General features: G+C 47.7%; 1 protein-coding gene across 10 annotated transcripts in view; it reads right to left on the bottom strand.

The window, feature by feature from the left end:
- Kdm1b (lysine (K)-specific demethylase 1B) overlaps positions 1–18,028 on the bottom strand; it is a 41,907-nt gene that overhangs the window by 4,361 nt on the left and 19,518 nt on the right. For 2 of the 10 annotated variants that reach the window (XM_006516915.3, XM_006516913.4), the window contains 12 exons: positions 17,777–17,961; positions 16,689–16,865; positions 16,274–16,348; positions 13,337–13,474; positions 12,284–12,455; positions 8,900–9,027; positions 7,077–7,208; positions 6,491–6,565; positions 3,420–3,536; positions 2,526–2,651; positions 1,620–1,739; positions 331–483 (listed from right to left, as the gene is read on the bottom strand). In XM_006516915.3, coding sequence (XP_006516978.1) covers positions 331–483; positions 1,620–1,739; positions 2,526–2,651; positions 3,420–3,536; positions 6,491–6,565; positions 7,077–7,208; positions 8,900–9,027; positions 12,284–12,455; positions 13,337–13,474; positions 16,274–16,348; positions 16,689–16,865; positions 17,777–17,961 — 1,598 coding nt within the window. Of the gene's footprint in view, positions 1–330; positions 484–1,619; positions 1,740–2,525; positions 2,652–3,419; positions 3,537–6,490; positions 6,566–7,076; positions 7,209–8,899; positions 9,028–12,283; positions 12,456–13,336; positions 13,475–14,310; positions 14,558–16,273; positions 16,349–16,688; positions 16,866–17,776; positions 17,962–18,028 lie in introns of those variants that run through there. The other 8 variants (XM_006516914.3, NM_172262.3, XR_003950446.1 and 5 more) reach the window with 5 other exon arrangements.

Genomic DNA, 18,028 nt, shown 5'->3' with positions numbered 1-18,028 from the left:
CAGGAAATCAGTTGAAAATTGGTGCTAGCAAGCCGGGCAGTGGTGGTGCACACCTTTAATCCCAGCACTCGGGAGGCAGAGGCAGGCAGATTTCTGAGTACGAGGCCAGCTTGGTCTACAGAGTGAGTTCCAGGACAGCCAGGGCTATACAGAGAAACCCTGTCTCAAAAAATAAAAGTACAATTTAAAAATTGGTGCTAGCTTTCAGAATGGAGAGGGCTTCTGCCATTTACTGTCACAGTGCCTTTACCTGATTTGGATTTTAAGACAGCTGATACCATTTTAACTGTAAATAAAAAGTAGGATTGGGCTTGGTGTCAAGATATGTACCTCACCAGCAAAAAAGACAGTTCCTTGTATTTCTTCAGCAATAATATCATAGGCCTCGCCACTTCCAAAGGTCTTCACGAAACTATATGCCATCTGGATCCATGGCTCTGTGCTCCACCGTGTGACAAAATACTTTGTGGGTTCTGGGATCTCCTTATGTGCAAACAAACAACAAATTATTAAAAAGGACCGTAGCTAACCCACATCCCAATGAGAAACAAGCATCTTGCCCTCGTAGGCCTCTGCTCACTGTTAGGTTCCTGAGCAGCAGCGCGTCCCTCTTACCCATGAACTCTCTCCCCTCTCCAGCCACACTTGATCCCTTCCCTTCTGCGTTTTACAATAAATCACTACCATGGCGGATGGTACCCACGGCCTGGCTCACGTGAACAGAGGTTGAGCAGAATCTGGCCCCGTGCAGAAGGGAGGGTGGTATATCACAGCATTGCCCTTTGGAATTTTCAGAAGTCTTCCACAAACTTAATTTTGTCTGCAGGCCTCTGGTAAGTTTTAACATGAGAGATACTTCCCTATAAACAATAGTTCCAAACAACTAAAAGTCCGGGTAAAACCCAAGCTGAGGAGACTACCTAGTTAGATCCTCTTTTACAAAGAGTTGTCTAGTAGCTGAGTCTTCCTTGAAATAGATTTAGCTTTCGAGTTATTCTGCTTCTATTTCTACTCTTAGAAAAAGACATGTCAAAGCTACTTCCAGATCTCCAAAGAATGAAAACTAAGGTACTTTTTGAGCCCCTTGTAGGAGCCCCTTGTATATGTGGTGCACTAGAAAACTTTAGAAAGCATTTCTCTTTAAAAGAAATGTTAGCGGCTGCCCAGTGTATTTAAAGGGCCTTTTACAGTCTTAAGAAAGGAAAACAAGTGTGAGGAGGAGGGAGGAAGGAGGAAGAGGAGAAGTGATGACAGTTGTAGCCCCTCAAAGACCCAAGTTCAAGTACTAACCCATCAGAATGGGCCTTGGAGACGTGAGTCTTTAATGGGTAACTGAATTACAGTGGGGATGGTAGAGAAGGCCTAATTCAGTGTGACCATGCATGTCTTTAGAATACAGAAGGAAAAGCATTCAAGGATATCGATTATCTACAACAGGACTCCAACAGAGACCAACTCTAGACACCTTGAGTTGGCAGAACTAAGTCTCAGCACCTGTGCGGTGGCATTTGGCTGTGGCCTGATACTAAGGTGGAGAAAGGGAAACTTTAAGGAGGAACGATGTGGCCTCCTGCCTTGACCCCTCTGTGTTCCCCAATGCAGATGGCTTCCAGTCTCACCTGCTCCTTGAACAGCTCCCGAAGGATGCCCATGCACTGCTGCAGCACCTGCTTGTCATCCATGGTCCTGAGGGACGCCACTGCCTCCCCTGTGATCACCGACATCAGCACACTCTGCTGCTTTTGCAAGCACACAGGGAAAAGCACAGGACACTTGCTCTAAATGCCCAGTTCCACAGACAAGGGCCTCATTCTCCTAAGCTCATTTCACTCCATTCCACTGTTCTTTCTCTTCACTTCTGTCCCCATCAGTTCTCCGCATGCACACTACTTACCCTCCCACACACTCTACCGCCCCCTTCTGGAAAGAAGAAAACACTCATGAAATAACATGTCAGATTCAAGGTTCCCTCCCTTGGCTATTTATGAAATTGGGTAAGAAGCAACAGAAAGATGGAGAAAAATCTGCAGGGATAATTAAACCTTCCCATCGCTTCCATGTGAGACCCCCCTTAAGTCATTTCCCCAACGTGAGGAAGAGCAGGAAATAGCGGCCAAGTTCCTCTGTTGGCGGCACAGCTGCAGGGCAGCTTCTCATGGCTTTGTACTCCTGGGGCTCCTCCACCTCTCTCACACAGCTACCTCCCATCAGTCCGCACCTGAACCTCCTGTATCCAGCCTTCTAGCTCAGTAGAGACAATAGTTAAGAAGTCTGGTCCACTCTTGCTGACCGTACCTGAGCAATTCACTTTCAACCTGAACTAAGGTTTCTGGAGCACTGAGTCATACCCCAGGACAGAACTGGTACTTCTGAGAAAGCCAGGCAAGAACTAGGACTCCTCCGTAGGAAATGCCCCAGTCAAGGCACTGTCCCTACATACCATGAATTGACACAATCTTCATTCCCTCCTGAGCATGGCACATAACACCCACCCCTAACCCTCAAACCACACCACAGAATTTTACCTGAGAGTCCATGTCATAGAATACAGCGAAGAGGCCTCGTTGGCTGGCACTGGGAGGAACATGGCCAAAAAAGTCAGCTCCTTGAACTTTACTGTCCCAAAATCTATATGGAAACTGCAAGGCAATCTGGAAAGTGAGCAGAGAAATGGCTAAGCACACTCTGTCAGTCACAGGCCATCTCTAAATGCAACCTACCCTGTGTGTCTACTCAAACAATCCCGCCTGCTTCAGAACTGCCCGTGCTTCCCACCTCAGCAGTTCTTGGAGCTTCTTACTTACCCACAAGTTCCATGCCACTAAAGAGGCTTTCCAATACCTATGGCATTGCTAAAGGAGACCACAAAGGCTAGAAGAACAAACCACTGGGCTCCCTGGGAGGGAGGACAGCCATGGAAGCAGAACAAACTAAGGGCCACCTTAGCAAAGCCAGACTCAGCTAAGCAGACTCATGCCCCTGCTGGGCACTACCGTGCTGATCATCTCAGCACTAGATAGGTGGAGGCAGGAAAACAAGGACTTCAAGTCTACCCCTAGGCTACATAGTCTGAAAGCAGTCTAGGGTCCATGAGGCCCTCTCTGAGGGTTAGAGAGAGCTGACTAGGAGGCTCCTAGAAGTCAAAACGGAATCTAGTTGGCTTTTTTTTTATCCAAATTACATCAGAATTTTTAAAAACTAGGGCTGAACTTTTTCTTAATATCTTTTTTCCCCATTTTTTTAATGGACTGAATTGGATATCTGACAGCTCATACATGTATAGAGTACACTCTGTTTTACACTCTGTTTTATTCTTGCTCCCCTTTGTTTGCCTAATTGTACAACAGGTCCTTATCCAAACAAAACTATCAGCCAGCACTGATCTCTGAACTCTGAGGCTAAGGGGAAACTTAGGTCACCTTTTCAATGATGCCTGCACCCAAGCTGTTGATGGCTTTCATCTTCTTTTCTGACAATGGTGGATTAAACTGGATGGCACCTCTCTGTAGTATGGCCAATGGCACAGTGACTAACACCTGTGGGAAACAATGAACAGGTAACACACACAGCAGCAGGAATTACCCACACTTCCCAGGGGCTCATACCAGCCCTGACTATCTATTTCTTCTCTGCTTGCAGTCGTAAAACCGTCAGCACTCCACTTCATGGTCTGCAATCTCTGAGGGACCACTCAGGATGTTCACTGCACAAGAGTGTCTGGGTACGTGGATGTTGGATCTACACAGGAATGCACATACAGACCCTTCCTGGTGGCTAATAAGAGTGCTGTGTCAGGAGGGTAGCAGACTTTAGCTCTAAAAAGCAGTGCTATGTATGGAAATGCCCAGCCAAGCAGGATGGTGAACATCTGTGATCCCGGCACTCCAGAGATGGAGACAAGATGATCCTGCCAGCCTGGACTACATTACAAGTTCTAGGTCAATCAGATATACAGTGAGATCTTGTCTGCCAAAACTGAAGACAGACAGGGAGGGAGGAGAGCCCGACATTCTCACAGCTTGTTCTGTCCTTTTCAAGACCATCCCTGTCAACGGCCTATAGCAGAAAGGAAATACCTGCCTTCACTAATCTCAGGCTCAGAGTAATACTTAAAACTAGGAGGCAACGATATGCTCCAAAACCGATTAAGCAAGTCACAAGTTACTGGGGTTATAGCTACAGAACCACATGCGAACCTTTAAAGCAGAAAGGGCTTTACTACAAGGGGTTCCAGGTGGTCCTAAAGGTCAAACTGAACTCTTTAAAGACTCGGCAGGGTGTGGCAGCACAGGCCTATAATACAAGCACTTAGATGGCTAAAACGACCTATGGGCACTGCGGGAAAAGGATCCATGAGGCCACCTAATAAAACCAAGCCATCAAGGAGAACTGTTGGGTCTCACCTTACTGTTCAGAAAGTTCTAGTTCTAGAACCATGGCTCAATCAAGAAGTTATTACTGCTAACTCATCACCAGAATCACCCCACATATACAAAGACTTGCACCAGCAGAACAGGTAACGCCTGCCTTGCCCCCGGGCTTCCTGGGATCTCTGCTACCCCTGCTACAGCACAAGCAGGGGCCTTGACCACTGTGCTGTGGGCAGAGGCAGCAGCAGAGGGGCAAAGTCAGGCGGGCTACACTTCCTAGACTCGTGTACAACTGCTTGGGAAAACCGCAGTGGCAAGGGAGCTCTGTGGGGAGAGGGAAGGAGGGAAATCTGTCTGTCTGCCTTTCAGTATCTCAGGACTAGATGACACAGAATGCAGGCGGAATGCAGCTCAACTCTAAAACGTCCTATCTGCTCTCGTCTTCAAGCACTTCCTCCATATGATTGGTTTAACCACCGATTCCGGAAGCAAAGCAAGCCCAGAGTTGTTCTGGGAATTTTGTCACTGTTTTCTGATGCCCCAAAGTCTCAAATTATAAAGCGTCTTCTCTCCTAAAGTTTACAGTTGTTCACATGTGGGCAGCATCCACGTGACCAAGGCAGTTGTTAGCAACAGCTGACTCAACTCCTAAGCAAGAAGTTAAACCTACAAGTCTCCCTAGCAAAGTACAAGCGCTTGAGTAAGCCACCAGTCCCGTGGTATAAACACACCCTGGTGGACAATGAGGCTCAGTCTCTGCAGAAGCAGCTGAGAGCAAGTTACAGTCTGTCACAGGTTTCTACCTCCCCACCTGGGCTGGAAAGCTTTCGCTCACATCTTGGAGAAGACGTCCAACACAAACTGTGATGAGTGCTAGCCGCCCAATAAAAATATTTGGGTAGTTTGTAGCTATGCCCTGATTCAGCTGGAAGGCCTAGGTACAAGGACTCAGGAGTGCCATACATCTAGCCAACATTAGCAGGAGCAACCTGGCAGGGAAATACAAGTAGCATTTTATCCTAGACACCAAGACGTAGGCAGACAGACTTAGCTCAGTCGAATGGCCAGCTGAGTTGTAATTTTAAAAGGTGGCACTTGAAATGCCAACCTTAGGAAGAGCCTTATTGTAGGAGCTTACAGTGACATCACCACCCAGTGCAAGCCACAGAGAATCACAAGAGGCTTGAAAAACCATGCCCAGCCACATCCAATGAGAATGCAGGGTGCTGGGACCACTGCAAGGTCTCCCAGACAGCTGATAACAGCCCTAAGCATCTCTGGGCCCTGTTCTCCCAGTGTAATATGCAATCCTTTGTTTCTGTATGAATATTCATGAATATTCAGGACTGTGAAAAGGCGTCAGAGAGCAAAGTTAGTATGCTAACAGGTGGCCTGGCCCATCAGAGAGATCTCTGTCATTACCCCATCCCCAGAAATAACCAAGCCTGACTTCAGGGTTGATTAAATCCCTCTGCCCCAAGCAGCTGCCTTTATGATCCAGTACAGGTGTCACACAGTGATTTCAGGAGCTAGACTTGCACCTTGCACCATCCGCCTAATAGCCCATTATCAAAAGTCCTCGGTACATCAAAGTACATAAGCTATGTGAGGTACAGTTTTAAAGCGAAACTTGATTTTGAAAAGGGTTCCACGGATAATAATAAAAAACAAACAAACAAATACCCGAGAAATACAGTACAGACTTGAAGTAACAGGTCCTTTCAAAGCACCACCTCACCAAGCCCTTTCAGCCCTAACAGGGCTGTGCTTACACACTTATAAACTCATCTGACCAAGGCACTTTTGGGAGGAGGAAGAAATGAGGTCCTCACACTTGAGCTCCATCTCCAGCCCTGGGAATGTTCTTATTCAGTTATTAGGACCAATGTACACAGGACCCACTGTAAGGAACACGGGATTCCATCTGCCACATGCTTAGATGGTGCCTGACTATTTCATATTTGCGAGCTACACACAACTACTGGGTAGATCTACTTCACTAGAAACCACCAAGTCTCTAGGCAGATGGCCAAGGCCAAAGCTTGATGGGAAAGACTGTTCTCTCGCCCACAGGCCCTCGGCAGTACAGGGCTCCACCACAGGAGGTTCTCAGCACCTACCTTTTGTGCAGAATGCCCCATACCATCTGTCGTGGTAACCTGCACTTCATCTCCAGTATAATCTATACTTTGCACCTGTCCGAGAAAAACGTTTTGAAACAACGTGAGGGTTTGAATCTTCCCAGCTCCCATAGATGGCATGTGTACTGCTGAGGCACTGAGGACCAGAGAGTGCTGGGCAGGTAGCGCTCTCAGTGGTTACAGCTGACTCATAGCTTATACGCCTGTCAGGGTAATGGAACAGCCCTTACTTCAGCACAAAGACAGACAAACCATCTGCATGATCTTAAGATGCTGTAAGCCCACTGAGATGAAGAACTAAGTATCAGATTAGGATTAGAGAGGTCAGTGTATTATTAGCCAGTTGTACTCAGGCTCCGCTGGGTATCCAAACCTTGGGCACTATTTAACTGGGTGGATGCTGTGCTTCTAAGGCTACAGTCGCACCCTTCAAAGTGTTGGGAGATACTGGCTGACTGTCCAAACCAACGCCCATCTCCTAAGCATCACATGCCTGAAACTACAGCTGCCCCAAACCTCACATCCTCCCCAAACAAACCGGAGCCTCCTTCCCATCCATACTCACTGGAGATTTGAGTCGAATGTCTAGTCCTTCAGCCAGTTTCTCAATGATAGTGGAGTAGCCTGGTGTGAGGAGGGTATGGTCACCAGCAAACTGGGCAAAGAATTCATTGTGATCCCAGGAGCGAGCAGACACCTGGGAAACAACACAAGGTGTTAGGAAGCCATAACGTAAACCCTAAAGCTGCCCCTGAGGACATCGAAAGAGGCGTCAGGTGGGAGAAGCCACCAAGGCATCAATCACCAAGGACACCGCCGTCTGGGGAAGGCAAACTATTTGACACATAGAGGGTCTAGACAGACATGGCGGCTCATTGCTTCAAGAATTCAACACCTGGAAAACTGAGGTACTGCAGAATAAGACTATTTCAAAATAAATAAAAGTAGACAGCACGTGAGGAACAGTACTGAGACTGTCCTCTGACCGACTGTACACCCATGCACAGGACAAGTTGGGGAGGAAGGGTTAAACAGTCTGAGCGAAGGTTCCTTTCCTTGATTTTTTTTTTATAGTTCATTTTATGCATCAGCAATTCTGAGAAAGGCAAATTTTATAGAGATCAAACTGTATTTGACTAGCCCCACAGGAAAACACACCAACTTGTTCTCTTCAACAAGGGCAGGAGGTGCATAGAGGCCAAGACTCAACACATCTGGGGGGAAAGGGTTCCATTCAAATTGTAATGCAGAGTGGTGCTGAGGCAGGGCTGCCCTGGATACCCACACAGCTTCTCGGCAGGGTCGTAGGGTACTGGATTCACAATGAGTTAGGGAGGCTTGAAATTTAATTCTATGAGACAGAACTTCGAGGCTACGTTGTTCTGGTTTCTTGGAGCAGCCTTTTTAGCAACATGGCTCCACTAAAATGACCCCCAGGGCCACAGGGCAGGATCAGGGCTGAGGAGGGAGGGACCAGTGAAGGAAGAGACTATTGACTCCCTTCTTGATCTTACGGACGGAGCATCTTCACAGTGGTCCATGTCTGCAATCCTGTCACCTGAGAGACAGACTGAGGAGCTTGAGTTCAGGGACAGCCTGGGCTACAGAGCAAGCTTTAAAAGCAAAGTAAAAGCCACCAGTCAAGTGTGCTGTGAACCCGTGACCCTAGCAACATGGGAGGTGGTAGCAGGAGGAGCTAGAGCCATGTAGCAAGTGGGTCAGCTTGGGTTACAAGAACAGGGCTCTGTGGGTGGGAGTGCTTGCTGCACAGACATGACCTCAATTTGATCATCACAGCTTACAGTGAAAACAGCTCCGGACAGCTGCCCGCTGACCATGCGTGTGTGTGCTGGCACTGAAGCAACAGTATGTATATGCACATGGAGAGAAACGGACCAGAGAGACTCAGAATAATAATGATAATAATAAAACTATGGAGTTAATCATACTGTGAAGCCATGGTTCCCAACATTCTGGGCAACAGAACCTTTCTTCCTTAGCCCCAAGCAGCCTAATGTTCCATATTTATACATACAATGTGCACATAGTTATAAGCATCCTTTTGTGTATGCATAGATATAGAGGCCAGAGTTAGACTCTGGGTACCTCCTTTAGCCTCCCTGCCTTAGTTTTGAGACCAGGTCTCTCTCTGAACCTAGAGCTCACCAGCTGGCTAGGCTGGCCATCAGCAATCCTCACAGATCCTCCTGTCTCTGCCTCCTTGGCACTGAGATCACACGCGCTTGCTGCCGGGTCTCACTTTCTCATGGGTGCTGGGGATCCGAACTCAGACCCTCGTGCTTGCGCGGGAGGACCTTCCTGGATGAGCCAGCCCCGCCAGCTGCCTGCCACAGTGTGTCACGGACCACTTCAGGCCCGCTGGCTCACCTGGTGCAGGCTGCTGCCACAAGCATACTCCAGGTTACTCAGGTGGAACTGCAGCACCTGTCCCTCCAGCTCGCTGAACTGGATGCCAGACTCCTTCACAAAAGCTCGGTAGATCTCCTCTATCTTCTCTGCGGTGGGAACAGAGCAGAGCACAAAGATCATCAGAGAAGGAAACTCCTGTCTGGTTCTTGATCCTGCTGCTTTCCCCAACAGAGCCCCAAACTTCCAGCCTCCTCAAGCAAACTCGGGAATAACTGATACGCAATAAAGTCCTGATGGGGCCGGGGAGTCCTCGGCACTTGAACACCTGCCTCAATGGATAAAGCTTCCGAGGCAGCTACACCTTAAGACGGGTTGAGATCTTGCCCAGCTAGAAACTGTCTCCCTTCTGCTCACGAGTGCAACAGTCTCTTTACACAAGCATAACAGGCCTGCCATTCCCTGTCTGCTCACCGCTATGGCCTGGATGTTACTGCGACATCTCCCTGCACTATGGAAGTCCGGTAGGCTGCATTCTCTTCTCCGGACTTCCACTGACTCGGCCATCTTCCTCAAAACCACTAATGAATTCCTGTTGCAACAGACGATTACGTTCTTCTAAAAGCTGAGCTGGGTGGGCACCTGGTGGCCTCACCTGAGTAGCAAGTATGACCTGCCCACTTTGAGGCTTGGCCACACAGCTCATGATCCTTTCAGGGTAAATTCTATCCCTGCTGTGGAGTTTAAGTGCACCCTCCAAGGGCCTGGCCCTCCATGCCTTATAATCTAGTGTTAGCCGGCTGCTGCCTCAGCCTCCCGGGTGCTGGATTACAGCTGCGGGTCTCCATTCTGGCTTGGTTTTCACCTTTGTTTTTAACAAACCGTGTCATCTTTCCTACTTATCTATCACTTATCAACCTCAGCACTTATTCATCCCATTACTACAGAATTCCAGCTCTGTCTTAACTAGACAGTAAATGGGGCAGGGGGAGGGTGCACATTAGGTGTCAGAGGGCTCTGGCTTATGCCTAATTCCAAGCATCTTAGTACAGGTGGCTCCTGTTTGGTGACAACCATCACCTACACATGTCACAGCTCCCAGGTTTCTCTGGAATGCTGTGCATCTGTCTGACTAGACACACCACGGAGCATCTGCTCTGATGGTTAGTTTTCAGAACTGACAGACAGACTCAGCGCCTTGAAGCAGGGTAGACAAGTGATCTCCGAAGCTCCAGCCTGAGCCGTGGGTTTCCGAGACAAGGTATGTATTTATTAATACTACACAGCTTGGGGGGAGGGCCAAGAGCGGGGGAGGGGGGCTGGAACTCCACATCCCTACTCAGCCTCAACACCTTTAAGACTAGCTCAACTTTTGTTTCTTTGCCAACTCCAAATTCTCACTCAGATGTTCTGTTACACTGATCGCTAACACTGCGCTCCCAGGGACCCTGGGTTTGCACCGGGTTCTGCCCTGGAGCCTTGAGCTCTCTGTAGCAGCCCATTCCTGCTGGCAGCGGCTCTCCACTCCTGGCACTGTGTGGACAGGAGAGCCGTTACAGCCCGTTACCACCGTTACAGCCCAGCAGGAGAGGAAGCACAGGCAGACTAAGGGGAGCTTGAACCTAATGTCTGTGTGGGTAACATTTTAACACTTCCGTGTGCACGCCTTCTGGAATGATCTTTAGCCCCAAAGCATTCACACAGTCACACACACACACACCCCATGTACTGACATTGTCCATAGCTGACATGCTCAAAGGTAGAATACAGCCGTAACTTCACACAGATGTATGCATATATCAGCAAAACTTTTCAAATAAATTAAGCTTAAACATGACTTATAAATTATCCTTGGGCCTCCTTTAACTTTTTAGAAGCAAGGCCAAGAGAAAAAAAAGCTGCACCAGCAAGTGAGGAGCTAAGAAAAAAAAACAAAGAGAACCCAGCCAGTGAAAACACTGAGAAGAGAGCTGGGGGTGATGACACTCACCTCAAATCCCAGCACTCTGGAGGCTGAGGCAGGAGGATTCCAAGTTCAAGGCTAGCCTAGACTACATAGCGAGTCTCTGTCTCAAAAAAAAAAAAAAAAAAGTAGTAAAATTTGGAGAATTCTCAAGTCAACCTAACAATTTCAATTCCAAGAGGTTGACAATTGGTCTGGACACTACACACTGCAGTGGGCCTGCAGCCTGGCGGGGACTTCTGGGAAGTCTGTCATGGTCATCTGCCAGTACTTCCAAGGATGATCTGACTGTGGTCGGGTTTCTCAGAGGTGTCAGAGAAGGAGGGACCATGCCTGTGTGTACGTTAATTGTCAACTTGATACAAAGTAGCAATTCCTGGGACTGGATGTGATTCAGTGAGACTGCATACATGTCTCGGCTGCCTTGATGTGGGAAGACAAAGCCTGAAAGTGGGCAACGCCACCACTGGGTTTTGGTCCCTGGAGTGTCACTAACGCAGGAAAAAAGCAAGGTGAGCAGGTGGCATGCTTTTCTTTTCTCCAAGCACCTGACTATGGATAAGATGTGGCTTTCCTGCCGTGGCAGGCTGTAACCTAGCCCTTTCTTTCCTAGGCTGTTTTTCTCAGAGTCTATCGCAGCAACAGCAATGAAACTTTAAACACCTGCTACCTAAATGAGGTACATTATCAACTGAAGAAGTGAAAACACGTTTGTCAAAATACGTGGGTAAATAAATTAACATGTTAGAGAGTTCAAACATTCACACTCCAAAAACTACCATGCCTCCAAGAACTACAAATGAAAATTGCAGATCACAAAACTTCAGGTGACATAAAGAGAAATGTGAGAGGTGGTACACAGAGTCCCAGCTGGTACCTTCAGTCGCCGTAAGGAGTTAAGTGCTTGAGAGTTGTAAGTACTGGTGCCCCACTCAAGTACCACAGTCGCAGCTCTGATTTCATATTCTTATTTTTAATATATATTAAGCACTTTTTAAAAATACACTAAAAGAACTTAACCTATTACAACTAAAGCCAAAGGAAGGAAAGAAATCCTGATATACAGAGACCTTCAGAAAGTATATATGGGCTAATAGGCATATATGAGGGCTTACCACAGATTTCCATAAAAGGAAGTTTCTCTAGGGGATTGAAAAGTAAATGTTTGGATAATTTAGTTAAACGATGTGCCCAAAGTAAGGTTCGTGTGTGCGTGCGTGCGTGCGTGCGTGCGTGCGTGCGTGCGTGCGTGCGAGTGAGTGAGTGATCGAGCGCCCCAGCCAGTGCACACACAAGCATGCACAGGCCAGCAGCGACAGACCCCAGGAAGATCCTGCCCACCTCTGAGAAAATCTGCAGAGTTCAGCCAAAGGGATGCATGTAAGGACCGGCCCTCCTGCAGACACTATGAGGAAACCATCACACCACCGTACTCCTCATACCTCCTAAAGGGACATCTTGGAGCAGAGTCTTATCCTTCCTCCACTCAGAGACAACATCCAAGAGAGCATTAAAATGAAAGTCCATGCGTTTGTCAACAGTGGGGTCAGTTATCCGTCCACCTTCCTGAATTAAGTCACATCTCTCTCCCAACTTACGCATGCTGATGCCAAGCTTCAAAATAACAAGAAGAACAGGGTGAAAAGTCTTTCCTGGAAAAAAACACCTACAACGTCTAAGCTCAAGTTAGACGGCGCTCGCTCTCATGATGACGCTAATAACTCAAAACCAAGGCTTTGGTGTGCCTGCTGGGGGTGACAGCCAAGCGAAGCAGGAGAAGGAGATAAGGCGACAACAGCTTCCGGCCAATACACTCGTGTCGTGTACTCAGCCCATGCTTCTGCTGCTGGGGCTGCCTGTACTCCTCGACATTCTGTCTCTACTTCAGCTCTTCATGCAAGTGAACATACACACTCAGAAAAGCCAAAACCTTTGGGGGGGTGGGGGGGGAATCACCTTTGACCTACCAGGTTGGCAAGGTAACAAGACAGGACGCTGGGTGACTGACTTTCAGAGAAATACTATACTTTAAAAGTATTATTTATGCCCCAAATGTCACATGTACATTATCTTGTGTAATATTTGGGGCATACCTACACTAAGGAAATTACTAGTTTGAAAGACAAACTTACCTAAGGATCCTACATTTTTACCTGCTATATCTAGCAGCCCTGGGCTTGATTATGAACCAATTAAGTAGCCTGCAACTGACCCACAAATAAAAATTAAAGATCTTGGGGAGGTCTTTTAAATGTCTAATGGGAAAGGCATACTTGTAACCATTCTTATTTACTTTGCAAGAGGGTCTGAAGGAAGTTTTATGCATACTGTCCACTCTGGAAGCATAATGTACCCCACCCATCCCTAAAACTCAGGACCTTACACACGTTAGGCAGGTGCTTTACCACAGGGCCACACCCTGCTTCATATTAATGCTCTTATGCAAACAGAGACAAGTTTCATTTTCCTTGTCTACAAGTTTTCAAGACACTCACTTGCTCACACATTAGTGCTACTGGGTTATTAATACAGCCATTGACAATCTGGGGTCCTCTTCCTACTACCACGCCTTTAAAGGACTTGTCATCCCATACTCGGCCTCCAATCCGGTCTTTGGCTTCCAGGACAGTCACCTAAAAAAGGTAATTGGGGAATGTAAGCAGAACATCATACCAGATGCGGAATTACAAAAATGTAGAATGGCAGTGTTAATCAGCTCCTTGCTTACGCACTTTAACGTATTTCTACAGAACCAACTCTAAGTAAGGAGAAGCCCAGGTATACACCCAGTCTAGGCTCTAGCAACAAGTAGCTGGGTGGTCTGCAGGATGGATACCGTCCACCACTTCTCTCAAACCAGATAACATTCAGCAGATGAGCCAGACTGCAGGCTCATGCCTGTAATAGCCCAGTACTCTGGAGGTCGAGGCAGGAGGCCTGCCATGAGCTTGAAGCTACCATGGGCTACACAGAGAGTTCTAGGCCAGCCTGGACTATAAAGTGAGACCCAGGCCCTATCTCAAATAGATAATAAAAAAAATTGATGAATGAGTGCATTCATCGCTGAAAACATTAATACCATGTGACCACTGGGAATCAAACCCAGGTCCTTCAGGGGAGCATGGAGCCAACTCCCCAGCCCCCGCACAGGTTGTCTGTGTAAAAGTGGGTACACTTGTGCATGTAGAGGTGTGTGACAGGTGTACCTGACCTTACTCTCTGAGGCAGGCTCTCTCTCAACTGAACCCGGAGCTCACTCTCACCAAAACTGGCTGGCCAGCCATTGCCCAGAGCTGCCCGCTTCCCCTATCCCAGCATGCCGGGATTACAGACACAGGCTGCCACATCTAGCTTATACGTGAGTGCAGGAAATCTGAACTCAGGTCTTCACGGCTGCACATTAGACAATTTATACATGAAGCCCTCTCCAAAGTGCAGAGAAATCACATTACGATCCCGTGTAACTCACGGATGGTGGCATATGCGTGGAAACCTGGCACTCGGGAGACTGAGGCAGAACTGCTGCTGGGTGCAGGCAAGGTCTGGGTGACCCCAGGATTCCAAGTGGGTTGTAGTAGGAGCAATGTGAGTGCTCCTTACTGCAGCATCAGCCATTAGCTCTGGATCCCCGGGAGCACCCTGAATATTCTTTCCCAGCTTACTCAGAGAGCTCTACCGTCTAACCTTAAATGGAGAGGGACAGTCTCCTGGGCTAGCTTGCTTATGTGAGAGTCTAACAAGTCCTCTGGGCATTCTCCTCCAGACTTGACTAGGGAGGTACAGCGTGTGGCTCCACCTCTCCACCCTCCTCCGAATTTAACAGTGAGCTACTCGGTTCTACGGGCTGAACATGAAAGGCAGCCTCCCCAGACTTTGAAGATTAATATCCTTCCCTGTAATATAATCTTTGTTTCCCAAGTAAAAAGCAAACGAGAGACACTGACCCTAACATCTAATACTGAAATAATGCAAACACTTTCTGTAGCTCACAGGAGGGATTCCCTACCACAAACACTTCCACTAACCCAGTTGACTTTCCTGCCTTGCCAGGAGTGTAACGTGACCCACAACCTCAGTTCTCTATCTACCCAGAAGAAAAAAGCCTTTTAGGCATAGCTACTGAACACTTCTAACAACCTAAAACATGACTTCGAATCCTTACTGCCAAGAAGGTACTGCTTAAATTCTTTAGGCTAGACAGGGGAAAATAAAAGGGCTGAACCTTAAGTTATATTTAACCTGCCTCTGCCAGCCCTCCAGAGGAAGAGGCAGAGGCCCGTGGATCTCTGAGTTTGAGGCCAGCCTGGTCTAGAAAGGAAGTTCTAAGACAGCCAAGGACTCAGAGAGACACCGTGACTTAAAAAATACAAACAAAAAAAACAGCCAAACAAAAACCAAAACTATATTTAACTTTGTCTTCAGTGAAAAGCAAAGTCCTTACAAAGTTTTAAGGAGAAGAAATGGGTCCAACTGAACAAATCAGAGAAAGCTACGGGGAAGGTTCCTGATTTGATAAAAATTAGATACCAAATTCTGAGACAGTGCCACACTCACTAAATGGTCCTGAATGGCCTAAACCAAGCTGGCCTACAATTCAAGATCTGCCTGCCTCTGTCTCTTTGGTGCTGGGATTAAAGGTGTGGGCCACCACACACAGCTGAACCATCCTCTATCCTGGCTAGCTGTATGTGAGTCAGGCATTTTCCAGCAAGTGGCATATCCTTCTGTCTACCTTAGGAGAAGCCAGATACCTTACACATCTACAATGCTAAGGAAGCCAGAATTCTAGCTCAGCCCTGAGACTGTTCAACCAACCCATCCCACTTCCAGAAGCCATGGCTTTTGTTTTGCAGCATATTCTTCTAAGGATGACTGATGGCCAGTGTAGAGCGCCCGCCTAACGTTAACAGAAACATTAATATTGAGGATTATCAGGGTTCCAATCCTCAGCAGGAGTTTATAAAAGGGAAAAAGAGCTACCTGGGTATTTCAAAAACCTCCCCAAGAGACAATGATCTCTGCGCTTTCATTGTTGTTGTAAACTATCCCATCCCCTCCACTGGTTAACGATAACCTGCCAATTACTTCTGTCAATGCAGGTTAGACTATCAGAGTTCCTTCCTACAGGAAGTCTACTGCCCAAAGCTCTACCTGCTCTGACACAGACTCAAAGCTTCCTTAAAACCTACTGCAAAACGATGTGGCCTGGTGAGGTGACAAGTCTTTAATTGTCAGCACTTGAAAGGCAGAGGCATGTGACGTCAGTGAGTTCCTGGCTAGCCTGGGCTATGTACTGAGACCCTGTTTCAAAAGAAAGCCAGTGTGTGTATTATCCTTCACTAATTTTAGGAACCAAGTCTTAGATAATTTGAAACAAAGGAGCAGTGAACCATCTATCCCCTCCCCCACCGCTCCCCCCGGCAGAGTCTCACCTTCATCCCAAAGTTATGCAGTTGCCTAGCAGCTGCTAAGCCTGCTGGACCAGCCCCAACAACCAGAACAGATTTCTTCAAAAAGAAACAAAACACCAGTTAGAACAGTGTGACGAAATGCTACTACAGTTGCTCTGGAAGGTTCTAACTGCTAAGCACTGTTAATCTAGTTGTGTCTCTCTGCTGTTACTGGGATTTGCTCTCCCACGGTACGGTACGTGATGGTACCCGTCAGAAGTAACCTCATTTTTCTTTCAGCCTGAGGAAACTGTGCCCCCAAGTCTCCTCCTGGGAGAAAGTCTTCACAAGTCTTGCTTATGCCTAATGGTTTCTGCAGTATCTGGTACCAGTATAGCAACACACTAGTCTCTTATCACACCCAAAGGCAGAGCCTACCGCACATCCAGCTGCTTACATTGTGGTAGTGTTTAGGAAGAAGATGCTGGCCGGCTGCCACCGTGAGAACGCCTGTGTTGATGAGGCCTTTCCTCGTCATGAAGTAAAGAATCCTCTCCACTTCCTGAACGCATCTGATGCGGACAAGGCCCCGGACAATGATGTGGGGAATGCACTTCTGAGGGGTGAGAGCTTCCTGTGTTCACAACAAAACCAAAACCAACAGCAACAAAGTAAGTAACCAATAAAAAACAAACCAAAAAACTAGGGCTAAAAGTTTATTTTTACGTTTTGTTTTTTTTTTTTTAATTGGATATTTTCTTTATTTACATTTCAAATGCTATCCCCTTTCCCAGTCCCTGCCCCCTAAAATTCCCTATCCCATCCTCCCTCCCCCTGCTTCTATAAGGGTTTTCCCTACCTACCCACCCCCACCTCCCCGCCCTGGCCTGCACTGGGGCACTAAGCCTTCACAGGACACCAAGGGCCTCTTCTCCCATTGATGACCATCCTCTGCTACATATGTGGCTGGAGCCATGAGTCCCTCCATGTGTACTCTTTGGTTGGTGGTTTAGCTCTGGGGAGGTCTGGTTGGTTGATACTGTTGTTCTTCCTGTGGGGTTGCAAACCCCTTCAGTTCCTTGAGTCTTTTCTCTAACTGCTCCATTGGGAACCCTGTGCTCAGTCCAATGGTTGGCTGCATTTTGTTGTGAATACAGGGTGTCACTTTGTAATTCTAGCTGACTAGAACTCATGCTGCAGACTAACTGGCCTTGAACTCACAAAGAGCCACCAGTCTCTGGTCTCTGCCTCATGAATGCTAGGATGAACGGTCCCAGCACTCAAACTAGTTAGTCACCATGGCTGACGACTCTGCTAGTTAGTCACCGTGGCTGACGACTCTGCTAGTTAGTCACTATGACTGACTACTTTGCTAGTCACCATGGCTGACGACTCTGCTAGTTAGTCACCATGGCTGACGACTCTGCTAGTTAGTCACTATGACTGACTACTTTGCTAGTCACCATGGCCGACGACTCTGCTCGTTAGTCACTGGTGCCCTCTCCTCGCTGCTGCTGCTGCTGCTGCTGCTACGTTCTTACTTACTTTGCAGTTTGTGTACCACAGTGCGAGGATGAGGTTTCTCAAAGCCAGGTACATGGTGGGGTCCCGCGAATACTCTGGGAACTCGTAGAGCTCATCCAGCTCCATCACGTCTGGCCTCACGCACAGCGCTTTCCCACACTCGTTGGGCTGGTAGAACGGCTGGAAGTACCGGTTCATGCCTAGGACTGACGGCACACAGGCAAGCAGCTCTGCAAGCTGGGACTTGCAAAACAGCCAGAAACACGTGCACAC

This window comes from Mus musculus, chromosome 13 (genome assembly GCF_000001635.26).
Source record: "Mus musculus strain C57BL/6J chromosome 13, GRCm38.p6 C57BL/6J".
NCBI lineage: Eukaryota > Metazoa > Chordata > Mammalia > Rodentia > Muridae > Mus > Mus musculus.
This window is presented reverse-complemented; position numbering and strand designations above follow the sequence as displayed.